Source organism: Sesamum indicum, linkage group LG3, assembly GCF_000512975.1.
Source record: "Sesamum indicum cultivar Zhongzhi No. 13 linkage group LG3, S_indicum_v1.0, whole genome shotgun sequence".
Taxonomy (NCBI): Eukaryota; Viridiplantae; Streptophyta; class Magnoliopsida; order Lamiales; family Pedaliaceae; genus Sesamum; species Sesamum indicum.
Genome location: NC_026147.1, coordinates 3005841 through 3022064, shown reverse-complemented (window position 1 = coordinate 3022064; position 16224 = coordinate 3005841). Strand labels below are relative to the sequence as shown.

At 37.4% G+C, this 16224-nt stretch overlaps 1 protein-coding gene across 1 annotated transcript; it reads right to left on the bottom strand.

Moving 5' to 3' along the window:
• Positions 2138-15951, bottom strand: LOC105157122 (endoribonuclease Dicer homolog 1). The gene is made up of 20 exons (XM_011073427.2): positions 14240-15951; positions 14041-14154; positions 12443-12653; positions 11809-12203; positions 11213-11447; positions 9053-9225; positions 8845-8967; positions 8603-8763; positions 8276-8509; positions 8042-8192; positions 7775-7957; positions 6571-6729; positions 6402-6497; positions 5676-6304; positions 4854-4954; positions 4568-4767; positions 3569-4489; positions 3324-3488; positions 2832-3205; positions 2138-2749 (listed from the first exon to the last, which is right to left on the bottom strand). Exons 1-20 carry the CDS (start codon positions 15239-15241, stop codon positions 2572-2574), a joined length of 5805 nt encoding a protein of 1934 aa, XP_011071729.1. The 5' UTR covers positions 15242-15951; the 3' UTR covers positions 2138-2571.

Sequence of the window (16224 nt, the reverse complement as noted above, 5' to 3'; positions counted from 1 at the left end):
ATTTTTTTTATAAAATATAATACTTTATTATTTTGTATTTTTCTTTTACATCCTTTTTTTAAACATGTACAAATTTTAACTTTTATTTTGACGCAGTACCAAACAAGCCTTTAGAACCCAGGCGTACACCAGCAATTTAGTCCCTAATGTAGAGGATAATTTTGTGATTTCCGAAGAATCGTGGACGTGAATAGACCGCGCAGAAAAAGGCGTCTTGACGGCGTGAATTGCTTGACCATCAAGAAACGCCTATTTCCCCTTCTCCGTTAAAAGTAAAACTAGCAAGTTTCAAAAAATGTGTTAATTTCAAATCAATCCCTCAAGAACTACAAAATTATATTCCCCCCCATAAATTATAATAATATAATCCAGTGAAATACTTGGGTGGATCAAATATGTTTTCAACATCCATATCTGGCGTTTACTACTTTGTATATTTTTAAGAGAGGATAAATTGCATCATTGGAAAAAAGAGTTTAATGTAATTTATCTTTCTGTAATATTGTTAAATGAGCAAATTATCATCTTATAAAAAAATAATATCAATTTATCTCTTTATATTTTTTTAAAATGAAGCAATTTACCTTCATGTGAGAAGGTAAACTACTAGTTTTTTCGCCTTAGAAGGTAGTTTGCAAGTTTGCAATATCACAAGAAGGATGCTTGCACTTTTCTCTAGGAAAAAAAAAGTAGTACAAAGATACAACACTTCACTGCAACCTCTCCAGGAGGTCCCTACTTCCTTGGAAAGAAACAGAACCAAGAAAAATTATAGCATGAGCCTAATTCGATCAAATTTGAATCAATCATATGGCACGTGCAATATACAATTTAAGAAAGTTACAAATCACATAACAAGTGTATACCTCCTAACATCTCTCGCTCCATATATAGTAGACCATAATCGAAGCAAGAGTGGCTCTTTAAGATACATTGATAAAATGATTGCCCCTCCACCGCTTGCTAGCCCAAGCAATGTCCCGTTGCTACTTGCCAGCCGCTATGTGGCCAGTGCGACTTGATTACCCGTTTGATTATATACATGATTTATCAATTATTGATAGTTTCTCTAATTCACCCTTTATATATTTTACCATTCACCCCCTTATTAAAATTCTTATTATACTATGCATAATATGATACATATATAATGGAAAAAAGATAAAGTTTTAATAATTTTAAATTACAATTACATTCCCTAAAATTTAATGTAATTATGAATACCTCTTTATGATTTGAAAATTTAAAACTTCCCCCCCTCTCCCCCTCCACAAATGAAAAATAATTATGTAACCCCAAAGACGACGAGGTGGACATTATGTAACCTCAAATGAAAAATCAAGACGGTTTATAAGTTCTCAAAAAATAAAAAGTATTTGTTATACCAAATCTCGAGGAAGATAGCCATAATTTACCCAAAATTCTATTTTCCTGTTTAGAAATCTATGCACAATTATCAGCTTACTCAAGTAAAAATGTGAAACTTTTGACTAGCCAAAATGTATTCACAACATAAAATGTGGTATTATCGCTCTAGTTCAATTAGCAAAATTGAAGGCCCGATTATTGTAATTTCATGAGCTCAAATTTCATCAACGTGTGGGTTATTATTTTACTTTAATAGTAATTCACTTTCTAATATAATGATAGTTGTTGATTAAATACATATATTTTAAAATTGTTGATTTCTATATAATAAGGAGAAAAAAAATAAAAAGAACAAAATGAAGATGGTGTTATCTTGTAGCAAACATAAATACATATTTAAGAAATATTTTTAGTCAAGAACGAAAACCAGCTGTTTAAAAGGTCTTCCCCTCTCCTTAATAGATGAATGGCGTCTGAAAACACCAACATAACTAACATAGCATACAATCTCACTGCCGACAGAACATAACAATTTATCCATAGAAGTTCAATCCAAAGTAACAACAAAATCCATATCCATCCAAGAATTATGACTTATTTTCTATTTTAATTTCTCCCAAGTCTGGTGTAAATGTGAGCTACACCCCTCAATCGAATGTTGGGATCCTCATAGTCTTAACCATCTATAGGGAAAAAGTCACAAAATACAAAAATGGATAAAGCAGAATAATATCAAGTTTTCAAGTTCATCTCTGAGCATGAGGAAGTATATGGTGCTTAACTGTGAGATCTGGCAATTAAAGAGAGCAGAAAAGCAGAAAGGAAATGTGTTTTGCTTTGTCACCAATTGAATTGGTGAAGAATAATAATAACTAAACAAGTATTTACTTGGTTTCCACTACACAATAGAAAATCTGAAGAAAATATGATGCTGCCGTTTTTTTTGTTCCTTTTTCTTTTTTTATGGGTTTTTCCTCCTTTCCTCACCATATCCACATCGAGCCGGAGACGGAGCCTTGCCGATCTTTAATGATCAAAGGGAAAAATAAGCAACATTGGCATAGATTTCGAATGAATAGCTACTACCTCACAAATGATAACTACAAGTTCCTATAGTTTTGTTGGGGCTTATGAAGAATCAAACGTTGCAAGTAGATGTGTTGATGATATATCCTGTACGCATTAGCTTCTTTAGAAGAACCGTCAAGCATACCATTTGTTCAAAAGTTCCAAGAGGAGAACTGCAGCAGAATCTTTCGCTTTCTTCACACTGGGCATTGGTTCGCCAATGCATTCGTCCGTCCATCCTCTATCAGAAGTATTCACACGCACGGCGAATGTAAATCTTTTTGCATGTGCAGGACCGCCCTCATGCACACACCTGAATGAAGAACATTAGATCAAGACAACACATGAATTGACAATTATGTACCTACAACTCAAAGGGAGACAATCCAGCTTACTTGTATAGGGGCATCGGCCAATTTCTGCGCAAGCAGATATCGTTTAAGGTTTGTCTGGTGAAAGTTTGGCTCCCATTCTTCTTCTCTTTCCCATCGTCGTCCACATTTACTTTGGCTTCAGCCTTCTCCTTCTCTTTTAGAGCAACGAGAGCATTTCGAGCAGCTAACTTTTGAGCCATTTTCTTTTGGGGATTATGAGCAACCCCAACCTGCACACCATCAACATATACTTCCACAGTAGCCAAGTTCCCATTTCGACTAGCTTTGTATTCGAGGCCTTCAGCTTGCTGCTGACATCGTTCTTGTAACTCTCGAACGGGATGCATTGGCAGCGTTTCTGGAGTAACCATTGGGTTTAACAAGGGTTGAAAGACCTACAAACAATTCAAGAAATTTCAAGTCCCACATTCCAATCTGTCCCCCAACAGAGGAATAAGGAAAAACGACCATGAACAAATTGTAAATGAGATTGGCCACTTGAAAGAGTCTAACCTTCCATACAGCTGCTGTGTTACATCCACTATCGAGGAAGATAGCCCCAGCAATTGATTCTACTATATCTCCAAGAACTTTCGGAGCTTTGCAATCCCCTAAACCAAAAGAGTTAAACCCAGGTTTTGAAAGTTCATTCTGAACCTCTTTCACGAAATCTCGAATCTGGAAGTGAAATAAGATTATAGGTAATGGGCATACAACTCAAATCAATAGACAAATAAAGCAAAAAAAACGACAGGTACCTGTTTTTCAAGTGCACTTGATCCATGACGGAGGTGTAAATGAAGGTTATGTTTAACAGCTACACGTGCAAAATTCTCATTATTCACAGCAGCAGCTCGCAAGTCGGTCAGGCGCCCTGGAGGCAAATCAGTGTATGTAAAAAACAGATGCCGTGTGATGAGATGATCCAGCACTGCATCACCAACAAATTCTAACCGCTGATAACAAGACACTCCAGAAGATGGACGTGATGCATGAGTTATTGCTTCTACCAACAATCCCCTATCAGTGAACTTGACATTCAAGGAACCTTCTAATGCATCAAAATCAATAGTTCTCAGGATATTGTCTGGGACAGTACTCGGTTTAATTGAGTAATTTATCTCTTTCAAGTCAAAATCAATCTCAATTCCAATCCATTTCATAAGGTGATTTGCAGCGTTCTTTCCACCTTCGACATAATATACACCAATCAATGCTTCCACAACATCCGCAAGAGTTTTGCCAGATAGCACACGGTATGAACTTGAGTCGCTCTCAAGTTCCCCATCTTCCATTTCATATTCTTCATATTCCTCATCATCATGGATCTTTCTTCTCAAACCCTCATCATACTCGACTTCCTGATCAAAAAATGACAATTCTTCTTCCTTGGTGTCTTCATCGAAGACAGGAAGCACCCCAGGTGCAGCCCACCTTGATGGAGCAAATCGATCTGCCTGGATGTATGATTGAAGCCCCTTGTTCAATGCATACTGATAGAGTACAATGTTGCTTACCATTTGTTGCCTCATCCTAGTAAGCTGACCTTCATGTTTCTGAGGATATTTTAGAAATAGAAATCTACTAACAACCCATTTCAGATAAGCATCTCCCAAGAGCTCTGCTCTTTCATAACAGAAAGTCTCCTGGCATGACGCTGCAGTTAAGGCTTCCAAGATCTGCAAAATATAAAGCTCACAGCTCAGGTATAATGTAAAAGAAACTCTAAAAGATCACGCCGTAGGATCTCAGAACACCTTTGAAGCAGGGACTGGATAACTAATGATATCCTTAAGCTGTACAGCAAGCAGCATGCTTTCGACCCTCCTCATAATTGACGGCAATCTCTGTGCACCCCTAACTAGTGATCCAGGAAGTGGATGCACAAAACAGAGTTCTGGAGGGAGAAAAACATAATATATTTTTTCATTTATCTCTTCAGATTCACCATCATGACCTACAAGAAGAGCTTTCACAATTAATTTTGATATCATACCCAGCCCAATAAGATCCGAGAAACAATTCAACTGCAAAAGTCCATACCTTCTGAATGTTCAAAACGTGGAGACAAAAGATTCTTGCAGTATGAAACACCACGGGCTCTTATTAGAGGTTGCTGTTTATACCTCAAATCTACCCCATACCTACAATTGATTTGGTATGTTATAGTTAAAAAGCAGCATAATTCAAATGCACCTTTGTTGAAAGTGCAGACAGAAGCTTGCTTAAAACATACAGATATAATAATGCCTATGAAAAGGAGGAAGAGCAAATCAAGAATTCATCATCACACCAAAATCCGAGAAGAAGCAAGAAAACAAAAGAAAAAACACAGCAAGATAACAGCAAAGAAGTAGCAAAAACAGCACCAAACAAACAAGTCAAAGGTGCAGAAGAACAGCATAAAACACAGAAGGGACTCATGATGATGTGAAGGACAGAAAGACAGGAATTGAAAGAAGTGAATCAACACTCGGGGAAACTCAAAGCCGAGTGCAACTAAAAAGTAAAAGTATAAGAAGCTAAATAATAAATATCAAAAGTTTATATGAAAATTATCTCGGTATTTGATTAAGTAATACCAAGTTTAGCAGAGAATTCAGTTCTGTTGGTTCAGATTTCCCAAGTCAAGTTCACAGGATATACAAATACTACAACTGGCACAGTACCACTAATGATTTCTTCTCTTTCAAGATTTTTACAACAAACCCTCCTCTTTATCCCCCAGCCATCAGACGGAAAGCTATCACCAGAGGAGAACCATAATTTAGGATGGATTCATGCACTTACATCCATAGGAGGTGAGAAAGGGGACATGGATACAAGAATGTACTCAAGGAAGTTTAGAGCAGGAAAAGAACATACTTTTGCTTATAATAATCAGCATAAGAACTGTACTCCAGAGGTCCAAGGTAGCCTTCTTTTCTTGGGAATGAGTTCTCTGCAGTCATATCAAAGCGGACAGAATCTACATAGAACCTCTTTCCAGAATGAGCTGCAGTGATAATTCTTCCTACCAGATTTTCTGCTTCAATACAGGAATCAGCCAACATCAGTTTGCCTTTTGTTATATCAACTTGATAGGGCACTTCGCCAGCATCTCGCTTAGGAGCTAAGCCAGATGCTTTTACCACATCAAACTGGGCAACAGCTCCTCTAATCCCATAAGTAGGGTGGGATTTCTGTTCAAAGGCCATGCCATGTCGTAATTTTCCGAATCCATATTCTCTTCGGTCTCCACCTAGCGACCGTTCATTAGTGCCAAGGTAAACATCTGGCCTAGCTCTCTGCAGGGGATTGCTCCATGCATCTGTTTCCGTAACATTTTCAACTAGAACCCAGTCTATATCATTCATTGGGTCTGCAGATATACCTCCAGCTAAAGGAACAAATAAATATGCCTTTGCAGTGTCCCAAGGAGTGTTGGATGGCTCAACGTCCACATCCAATACAATGCTCATCAGTCGTACATGAAAACTCTTAAGCAATGCCAACTGCAAATAGAAGAAAGATCAGTAGTTTTGTCAAGCGCCCACTCCATTGTCAAGAAGGAAAACAATAATTGAGATGACCAATGAAAGATCAATGCACCTGAGATTCTCTAACTTCTAGGGGCCCTTTAAAGACAAGTGATGCCTTTGTTATCACAGACCGAGCAATGAATAAATCCATCGACATTGATAACACCTATTAAGAACAGGGGATTAAATAAAGAACCTCGCTTTGCACTTAATCCAAGCTTATAAAGGAAACAGCATACCTCTGCATCCAGTTCATTGCCGAATAATATTGCGAATTCTGAAACTTGAGTTAAGAGGGGATCTTTGGAGAAGCCAACATTTTCACATTTGATAGAGTACATGTAAAGATGAAACAACTTGGAGTCATCACAGCCTTTCCCAGACAATATCCATTCTCCCTGCAGATAAAAGGGTTAGACATGTTGTCCTAAGATCCAACAGTTGTGCACCAAACATCACCGCATAATCTAAAAATGAACAGCCAATAACATCAAATATTTGAACATGGCACCAAAACTAAGGAAAGCCTTCCCGTTTCTATACCCAATAAGATAAGGTTTAGACTATTCCTGCTATTATTCTGTCTGGGCAGTACCATATCCCTGCTTCTAAGAGGTAATCTTTTATTGTAAGTCTTGCAAGAAAGGACTCCAAGATCAGATCTTACAACAAGAGAACCCCACCACAAATTATTATATTCCATGAACATTCTGTTCACATGTACAGGAAATCTTTATCTACCTTCAGAAAATAATTAGCATATACTTCTAGAGTACCCATATAGAATGTCCACATACAAAAATGTACTATCTTTTTTAATCTAAGATATTTATTTCGGTTGCTCAGTCATCAGTGTACTGCTAATCTCAACATTTTTTAGGCCAATAATACTAAATTGCTATCAAACTTTTGGCAATCTTTTGCCCAAATGGAGATTATTAAGTCTTGGATTATGTCATTCACTTAATATTAAGATATGAATCTTATATCTACAGACAGTCAAGATCAAATCAGCTCAGTGATCCAAATTATATACGATACAAGTTCACATACAAATGCACAAGTCAAGATCGAGTTTGGAGGGCAGATCCATTATGATTTCTTTGGATCTTATAGGAGAGAGGTGCTCAGGTTTTCAATTCTAAGAAAAAATGCTTTTGCTAAATAAAGAGCTTTAGTTCTCTCTTCTTTAGAACTAAGGATTACTTTCTTCCAATAACTTTCTTATGCTAACTTCTTACATGATATATAGTGCATATGCGCCTTGGAACTGCTTAAGTTACATGTATCTCATTATGATTGGAAAATAACATTTCCAAATGGCGAACTTATAAATTGCATTAATAGATAATAAATGCATTATAAACCCTGAAGCCATATCAAGTGCGAGTTCTTTCTACATAAAGCAGCTACGCTTAAGACAAGGAAAGATGGAGGACTAACCCGGAGAATGTCAGCTACACCTTCAGGGTAAAATTCTCTATGCCTAGCAGTTCCAGGAAGAGGATCCCCTTCATCATTTTGTTCAACTTTCTCAGCTTCTTCCCCAATTCCCTTGTCTGGCAATAGCATGTCAGTAAATGCTCCCATCTCGTGAAGCTTCTTGCAAGCAGCCAAACAAACAGCCTGCAAATCACATAATCTAGTGAAATCAATGCTTCTCATACAGTTTACACAGAGATAATGAACATCATGAGACGCGAAGCATGCCTGCTGTGCGAGGCGCATTGATCTGCATGGAGGTCCCTCCAATTTTTCAAATGGTGCATTACAGGGAAGTTGAAGCTTGCATGAATATTCTGTAGGGCTTCCGGGCTTCTCATGACGCTCCATGATAAACTCCGGGTGAAGAATTGAATACCTGCATATATAAAAAGTGAAGAACCGAAATTGAAATAGAAACAAGAGAAAATGAAGATAAGTGGCATCAGACAGAGAAAGCACCTGTCACTGGGCAGCTGGGAGCAGTAAAAGTGGATGAGTCCTACAGCTGAATTTAAGCTCACAACAGCACCAGTAGACTCCACCTGGTACACAGTTCCAACTATAGCCTCTCCAGAATTTACACCGCAGGTGTCCTTGAGATGACTAATGTCAGTCCTCTCAATGGCTTCTTTCCGCAAAGTCTCTTCACTATTTCTAGCATTCCTTAGAAAAGCTGTGTGGGACAAATTTCCTCTACAACCAAACCATTAATAATAAGTAACCTATTTGAACCGTCTCTTCGTAGGTAAATTGGCAGAAATTTAAAACAAGTGTCACCAAAGTTACCTCTCAACCATCAAGATGTAATCTGATCCAGGCTTTCTGGCACGACCTCTAGACTGGATGTATGCCAATACAGTTTTGGCAAGATCAAAGCGAATGACAACATTACATTGTCGAATATCAAGTCCCTCCTCAGCGACACTAGTGGCAACTAAAACAGTCACCTGCAGAACAGATTAAGTAACAAATAAGCTAATGAGATAAATTAAGCGTACATGAGGCAATCTCACAATAGTCTGACATACACGACCATCCCGGAATCGCGCAATTGTATCTTGCATTTGGCTGGTTCGCATTTCTTGACTATTGTTGTGCCCAATTAAACTTGCTGATTTCACAAAACTCAAAGATGGAAGCTCTGCGAAAACCTGCATGTAAATAAGACAACTTAATTGCTGAATGAAAGCAATAGCTAGCAAAACCTGTGCTGTTTATTTGTCGTAGTTAATTGACCTTAGGAAGAACCAAAGCAGCCACAACACGTTCAACAAAGATTATTGCACGAAAATCCTCTGTGTGCTGATACTTCAGAAGTATTTTGATCAGTGACTGCACCTTAGGAGTCACTTTTCCATCAGCAACAGCAGCTCCAATAATCACATCAACATGCTCTCCACCAGAGACAACTGCCAAATACGCATACCAGCACATTATACAGCATATGATAATACAAGGAGAGAGAGAGAGGCAAGCAATAGATAACATACATGTGATATTGAATCAATTACCAATAACTAAGTCTACGGTGTTTGTGAAAATATCTCAGCTTCAAAGAAGGTAAGCAAAAGTGCAAGCTTCAATGGAATAGGTGCTTTTTTTACAAGAATAAAAACTTGAAAACAAACAACCACTCAAAATTTTGAGGTAAGTAAAAAGGATATGCTTTAGAATTCATAATGTATTCCCGTGTAATGATATTAGACTCATAGTAAAGCAGCAGTAAAATCTTTGTTTGGATTATTATCCTTCTCTTACAAATAAAGAAACTCTCTGAGTTATTCGTTTGATCTAGATCTTATTCAGTGACAATTGACGCACGATTCATACGACAGTAGATCTACCCATCCCATTAAATCTTCTCATTGATTCATTAAGATTACTCTCTAGTTGATCAATATTAAGTGTGTAACAGAAATTAAGGATGATAAGCCTGGTGACTGGTGAGGATATTTTATTTACGTACAACTGGTTACCGGCGTGCCGTAATACAACCATGTAGGCCACAAGTATTATTCAACCCAGGGTCTTCCACTTGGTCAAGAACACAGTCAAAACTTACAGATCAACCAGCTCGGAAGTTCAATAGAAATTCTGCTTTCTCACTGAACTCTGGACCAATCAATGGGTCCTAGGGTTATTACAACTACTCCCCTCTCGAATAGTGAAATTACACTCCAACCCCCTGAAACTTTGGATCTTACATCCAAACTCCTTCAAAAAATGCTCTGGTTGTACATTCAAATGGAAATTATGCATTTCACTACCCTTGATTTTAAAATACAAAATACTCAAAATTCAAATAATTTAATTTATCATTGTTCCCAGATGTGGAAGTAACATTTACACTTTGAGGGGTGAATTTCTTATGTTTATATAGTTAAGAGATACTTCTGTAAGTAGTTTCTTCCCGAAGTTCTCAGGCATTGTTTGGAGGATTTGCTCTGGAGAATTCTGAACTTTTAAGATAGTTAGGCAGAATGTACATTTTCTGAGCTTTATTTTTTCAGTACGTTCATGTTTATCAAGTGTGTACATAATCATTCTGTATGTTTTGTCACAGCAGATTCAGTTCATTATGATGTGATTTATCTATGTAATGCTAAGAGGTGTCTTTCTAAAATTTCTATTGCTTTTAAGAGGGTGCTCGTAATGTTCTTACTAATGTTTGAAAATGATGATCAATGCAAATGCAATGTTTATAATTTTGAAAAAGTGTCTTTATGAGATAACAAGAAAATAGCCTTTTCATGTAAAAAATAATTTAAGCAGTCAACGAGTTAGTTCCTAATATAATTAATATATTTATTATATCGTTTTAAAAATAATCTTACAAGTTGTCGTAGCATGAAAATCATTAGTATTATCAGGGTTATTTTCAATAACTTGTAAGGCAATACTAAGCAACCTTTGGATTTGTTGCCGTTTTAGAGATCATCAAAATCGATTTTTTAACACATTGCTTGGCAGACATTACTCTTTTATATATCTCAACCATAAACAAGTAGGATGTGAGCAAGACCTTTTTATATCACAGAGGCAAGAATAGTTGTCCCCTAACACCATACATATAAAAAGATACAAAGAAAAACCACCAAAAAAGACCTTTTCATCTCTAATGGTTGGAGAACAGGATTTTATTACATTTACACTTTTTTTGAGTTATATGTACATTACATTTACACCCCTATAGTTTTAAAACATTACCAAGGGATATATTGGAGGTTCACAAAAAAATTTACGCGACTTCAGCATTTTCAGCCCAAAACCGTAACAAGGTACAGTTGTAATGTAACATTTCTCTTAGTGGATCTAGGTGTAATTTTGAAAGTTGGAGAGCTAAAATTCATTTATGTCTAGTGGATTTCGCATGATGATGAGGATAGAACTACTCACCATGACTGTTAGTAAGTTCCCCCTCCTCTAGCTCATCAGACCCATTCCCTTCTGCATCTGCAGCACTGCTGTCCGTGTCTGTACCTACAATGTTACTCTCTAAAATGGCTCCTTCAGATAGATGACACTGCAAAAGAGAGACAACTTTCTGTAGGTATGATTCTTGGAACTTGACATCGAGTTGATAGTTTGCCCTTTCATCATTCTGCAAAGCAGTTAGAAATGCTTGTGCAACCTGCAAAGAAACCAGCATTAAGAATACAATTAATGCAGAATCCTCACTAAACACAAGAGATTTCCAATCATCTGGAACTAAAAATCTTAAGCTATACTTTCAGAAATCTACAAAAGCTAAACCCCCTTCCAACTCCACTGCCAAACCATCCCAACCATAACAATCACCAACCATAGAACAAATCACTAGCTGCAACTTAAACGAGACAGCAAAGAAAGCAAAGGGTAAAAGCAGATTTATTCAAAAGGATAACTTGGAAACTGATGGAACAGAATGTTAATCCAGAATGTATACCATAGTAAACATGTATTAACGATAAAGGAATTCAAAATAGCAACCTATAATGAAGATGTCACCTGACCTTGTAAGCACACCACTGTCCTAGTTCACCAAGAGCATAGTTGATGGCCCTCAATTTTTGGATTAAATTAGCAGCTCCGTCACTTTCGGTCCGCTCAGACACACCATAAACTTGGCGTAGCTCTTCTTTAGCCCCAGCATCTCTGGCTCCCATAAATTGCCACTTGCTTCTTCTGGAGCTCGACCGAGCAGCCTCCTCAACCATCTGTTCCATCTGTTTTATTTGCTCATGCAGGGACCATAAACTAGCAGCTTTGTCATACTCTACCACCACTTCTGAAGGCATTGGTACATGTTTCTCCAGCTCTGCACGGTCCTTTATAGTACAAACTACAGCATCTAGCTTACTCTCCAGATTGCGAATCTTTAATGCGCAATCAACTTGGCTAGAAACACCTGAATTACACATAAAACAGTTTTTGGCTTTAAGAAAAAGTTAACAAAGGCCACTCAGGATAGGAGTAACACAATACACAGTGCTAGAGAAATATCAAAAGCAGAACAAGTATAACTTATCATCGCATATGTATGTGAACATTTACACATGTGATGCTTCCCATGAGAAACACATATCTAGCGACAGACACAGTTGGAGCTAAGGTAATTAAGTGTAGAGATAGAAATCAAAAACATACCCTTCAAGTTCACAGGAGATGCAGTCATCCCAAAAACTGATGGCCTCTTCTCCTTTGGCGTGGTGTGATAGAACTCAGACATTACTAAAGAATAAGGATGCTTCTTCACAGCATGATGACACTCGTCCAGAATAAGGAGATTGATTGCTTCCATTTTTACTATACTGTGTCTAAGTATGTTCAGAAGAATTTGAGCCGTCATCACTAAGACCTGGGTCAAGCAGCAGCATAAGTGGGAAGGTTAAACATGTCTGGGTATCCATAGTAAATTAAAGTAGCTGGGTCAAATAACTTCAAATGCTGTCACTTTGGAAGTCCTGAATTTGCCAATAACCATTTTTTTCCCGATACCAGAGCGCTACCTTCCCCATTTTAACAATGCATGTAATGCAGCTCAAACACCATGGGAATATTATATCACAAAAATAATCAGCTATTAGGACTGGAAAGAACATAAGCAGGTCGTTAATGATAAGACTTGTTTTATGTCAAACATTAGAGTGTTAGAAAGATGTCTTCTCGCTAAATGAACTTGTCACATCCAATTCATAAATAAATAAGATATGTGATTGGACCATGCTACAACTGTATGAAAAAATTTCAATAAATTAAAAGACTTCATACATTCTCTATGTTTATATCACGTAAAGAAACACCACATATTAATTAGTTTCTCCAAATTTAATATGCTAATGAGTTGCTATCTGAAAGTCAATGCCATTTTTTGCTTGTTTGACTTTAGCATTTAGGTTTTGTTTGGCCGAATAATGCAAAAGGTGACTGAAGGAGAATGATCAGATAACACAGATGAAGTATGTCAGTTTTCCCTCAAGCTGTGAGCCGCAATTCAGATATTTCTGATTGTTTTGTATTATGAAATGGTGGGAAGAGGAAATTAACTTTTTCTGTTGAACAACCTCCTTCTTTTTTGACCAAAAATGGTTCATGTACAATTACTGCAAACACAAACAAAATGAGGGTGTTTACATCTCTTGGGCCCTTACCAGTCAACTATGGATGGATATCAGATTGTGCTTTGGTTAAAATTCCACTAAACCATTATCTCCAACAAAATAAGTGAATATTTCTTATACATCCTCTTATAGTTCACTCCCTCTCATATCTTCACTTCTCATCTCAACCAAACATAGCCAACTCCGGTTGAGGTAAGGTCTACATTAGCCATTCAATATCATTCTTCACTTCTCCATTTGTGACGTTCCAGTGTTGAATACCATCTCAAGGTGATTTCACCTCCTAGAAAAGCAAAAATAATATCTAGTGTTTGACTTGAGATTGTTAATATAAGTTTAACTCCAAGACCAAACAGAGATGACACTTTTCCCTTCAATAGCTAATCTAAGTGTTATCATTCATCTTTTATTTTATTGACAACAACTTTCAGAACACAAGAGAGAAATGTTATTCTCAATGCCCAGAAAACAAACGAACATTTCAACATATATCTTCATTTTACAACATTATCATTGCCCGGAAAATTGATAGATCTCTAGGACAGAAATAGAATTGACTTAAAATAAACAATTTCACAACTTTTCCAAATTAAGTGTAGTAATAGGTGTTACGTTCCAAAATACCTGCTTACTTTCAAACTCACGTTGCCACCTCCGCGCATCCCAAAAATCTTGACCCATTTCACCACAGTAATGGCCAACTTGATAGCCTGTTCGCTCACGGATTACTTCTGCTTGCTGCATTTTGGAGTGATAGAGATATTCAGATAGAAGCTGACAAATTGAAGGAGTTGAGAATCTTCACTGGTCAATAAGATACTACCTGATAAACAAGAGGAACTTTAGGCACCAAAAAGACAGCAAGCATTTTCTTATTTTGTTTTTGCAATTCAGTGCTAACACTTTTCATAAGGAGGACAGCAATCAGTGTTTTCCCGGCCCCTGTTTCAAGAAAAGCAATTGTGTTTCTCTTCTTCGCTTGCTCAAGAACATCCAACTGGTACTGACGAGCTTGCTCCTCAGGAAGTTTCTCTTTTGGCTCATCTTTCTTCTCTTCTGAAGATCCAGTACATTTGTTGCTTTTTTGACTGTTCACCTTCTCATCTCTGTTTCTACAAGATTCCCAAGAACCTACACGAAAAACCAATTCATTTGTTTCTTTCTCCCTCTCCCAGTAACCTCTGGCTTCTCTGTAGTCCCTCTCCTTCCAGCTACCTGTACTATAGCGTTCTCTTCTCCTCAGTTTGTCTCTGACCTGCCCATCAGTCTCTGGATCATCCCAACCACGTTGTCTCTTCCTTCCAGGAGCCCTTTCCCAAATTCTCCTCTCCTTCTTTGGATCCCTACCACGAATCTTTTTGTCATGTCTTTGATCAGAGTCGTAAAATTCATGGTGCATTTTACCATTGTCGGTTTCTTCATTCGTGAACCCATTACTATAGAAAGAAGGCCTTTTGCCATTGCAATTAACAATTGCAGGCCTAGACACTGAGTGTTGATCCTGCACAAGGGCTTTCTGGACAGAGGAGCAGGAATTTTGAAGTGGATTCCTGCTCGGATTAGTGATTGTATGAGTAGGCAAATCAGAGTTGCCATTTTTTATGCTGTCCACAGTCCGATCATCTCCACCAAAAAAGCAAGTGACATGGCAGCCTCCATGAGAGTGTGACTCCGGTTCGGGAATTGAAGTAATTGTTGCAGGTTCAAAGTCAACAAAATAATCATCGCATGACACGTCCTCACAGGCATCTAGCCAGTATGACGGTCTGCCATCAGCAGCATGAGTACAAGAATTAACTGAATCCCTACCCTCCTCTTTATCCATTTGCCAACACAATGCTTTAATATACTGAATAAACAACTAGAACCAGTAAAGTAGTAGTATAGTACAACTTGTTTATTCTTATTTCCTTTCCATTCTCTATATGTAAAGCAACAAATAAACTGTAAATAACCCCAAATACTGAATCTTTACTTCTAAAGACAAAGGAATAAACAACCCTTCTATTTTCCAGTCTATAATAAACAGTACAACAACAAATTAGACTACAATTACTGCAAAAAGGATCAAAGCCCAGATAAGTTCACACACTAGAAATCCAAACAGAGACAACTCCTGCAAGAACTGAAACAGGGGTAGGAGAAATAAAGAGAGAGAGAGAGAGAGAGAGAGAGCGAGCAAGAGAGAGAGGGGAGAAAGCAGATAAGCGTTAAATAGACCGTACGAAGCACGCGAAGAGAAAAAGGAGCAAGAACCAAACCAAGTTGTGGTGATTCGAAGATTCTCCCCCCACCGGTCTATCTTACGCCACTCTGCTCTCTCTTCTCTTCTCTTCTTCCATACAAGACTCAAATCCCTAATTTCTTCTTTACTTCCCCAAAATCCTTGACTGCCACCTCCGGCAATCAGACTTATCTTAGCAACCGGCACGGAAAAGACTCGACTGCTGTAACCTGTAGCATCGCCCCCGCCCGACCCGACCCGGATTAAAAATCAATTGGGGCGCCCCTATCCGTATGTATCCGGAGCAGCAAGATAATATGCACTATGTTCTATTTTATTTTTAATTTGTTTTGATATGTTTTATGTAGATATAGAGATGAAAATAAAGATAAATAAGTATGTATGTTTGGATTTGTTTTTTGAAATAATATATAATAAGTATAGTATATTTGACGTTGTTTAGCAGAAGATAAAAACTAGTGTTCATTGTCAAATCATATCTTTTTTATATATATTTATATATATGTATGAGTATGTATATAATTTTTTTAGGCCTATAATTAGTATAGACTTATTTTGACAAA

Bases quoted from the DNA above. Each gene is read 5' to 3' on its own strand.
- LOC105157122 (XM_011073427.2), bottom strand. From the start codon at position 15,241: ATGGATAAAGAGGAGGGTAGGGATTCAGTTAATTCTTGTACTCATGCT. The intron at 12,654-14,040 runs GTATTTTGGAAC...TGCTTGACCCAG, and splicing joins GTGAGTTTGAAAGTAAGCAG to GTCTTAGTGATGACGGCTCA. The intron at 9,226-11,212 runs GTGAGTAGTTCT...CGTATTTGGCAG, and splicing joins GGAACTTACTAACAGTCATG to TTGTCTCTGGTGGAGAGCAT.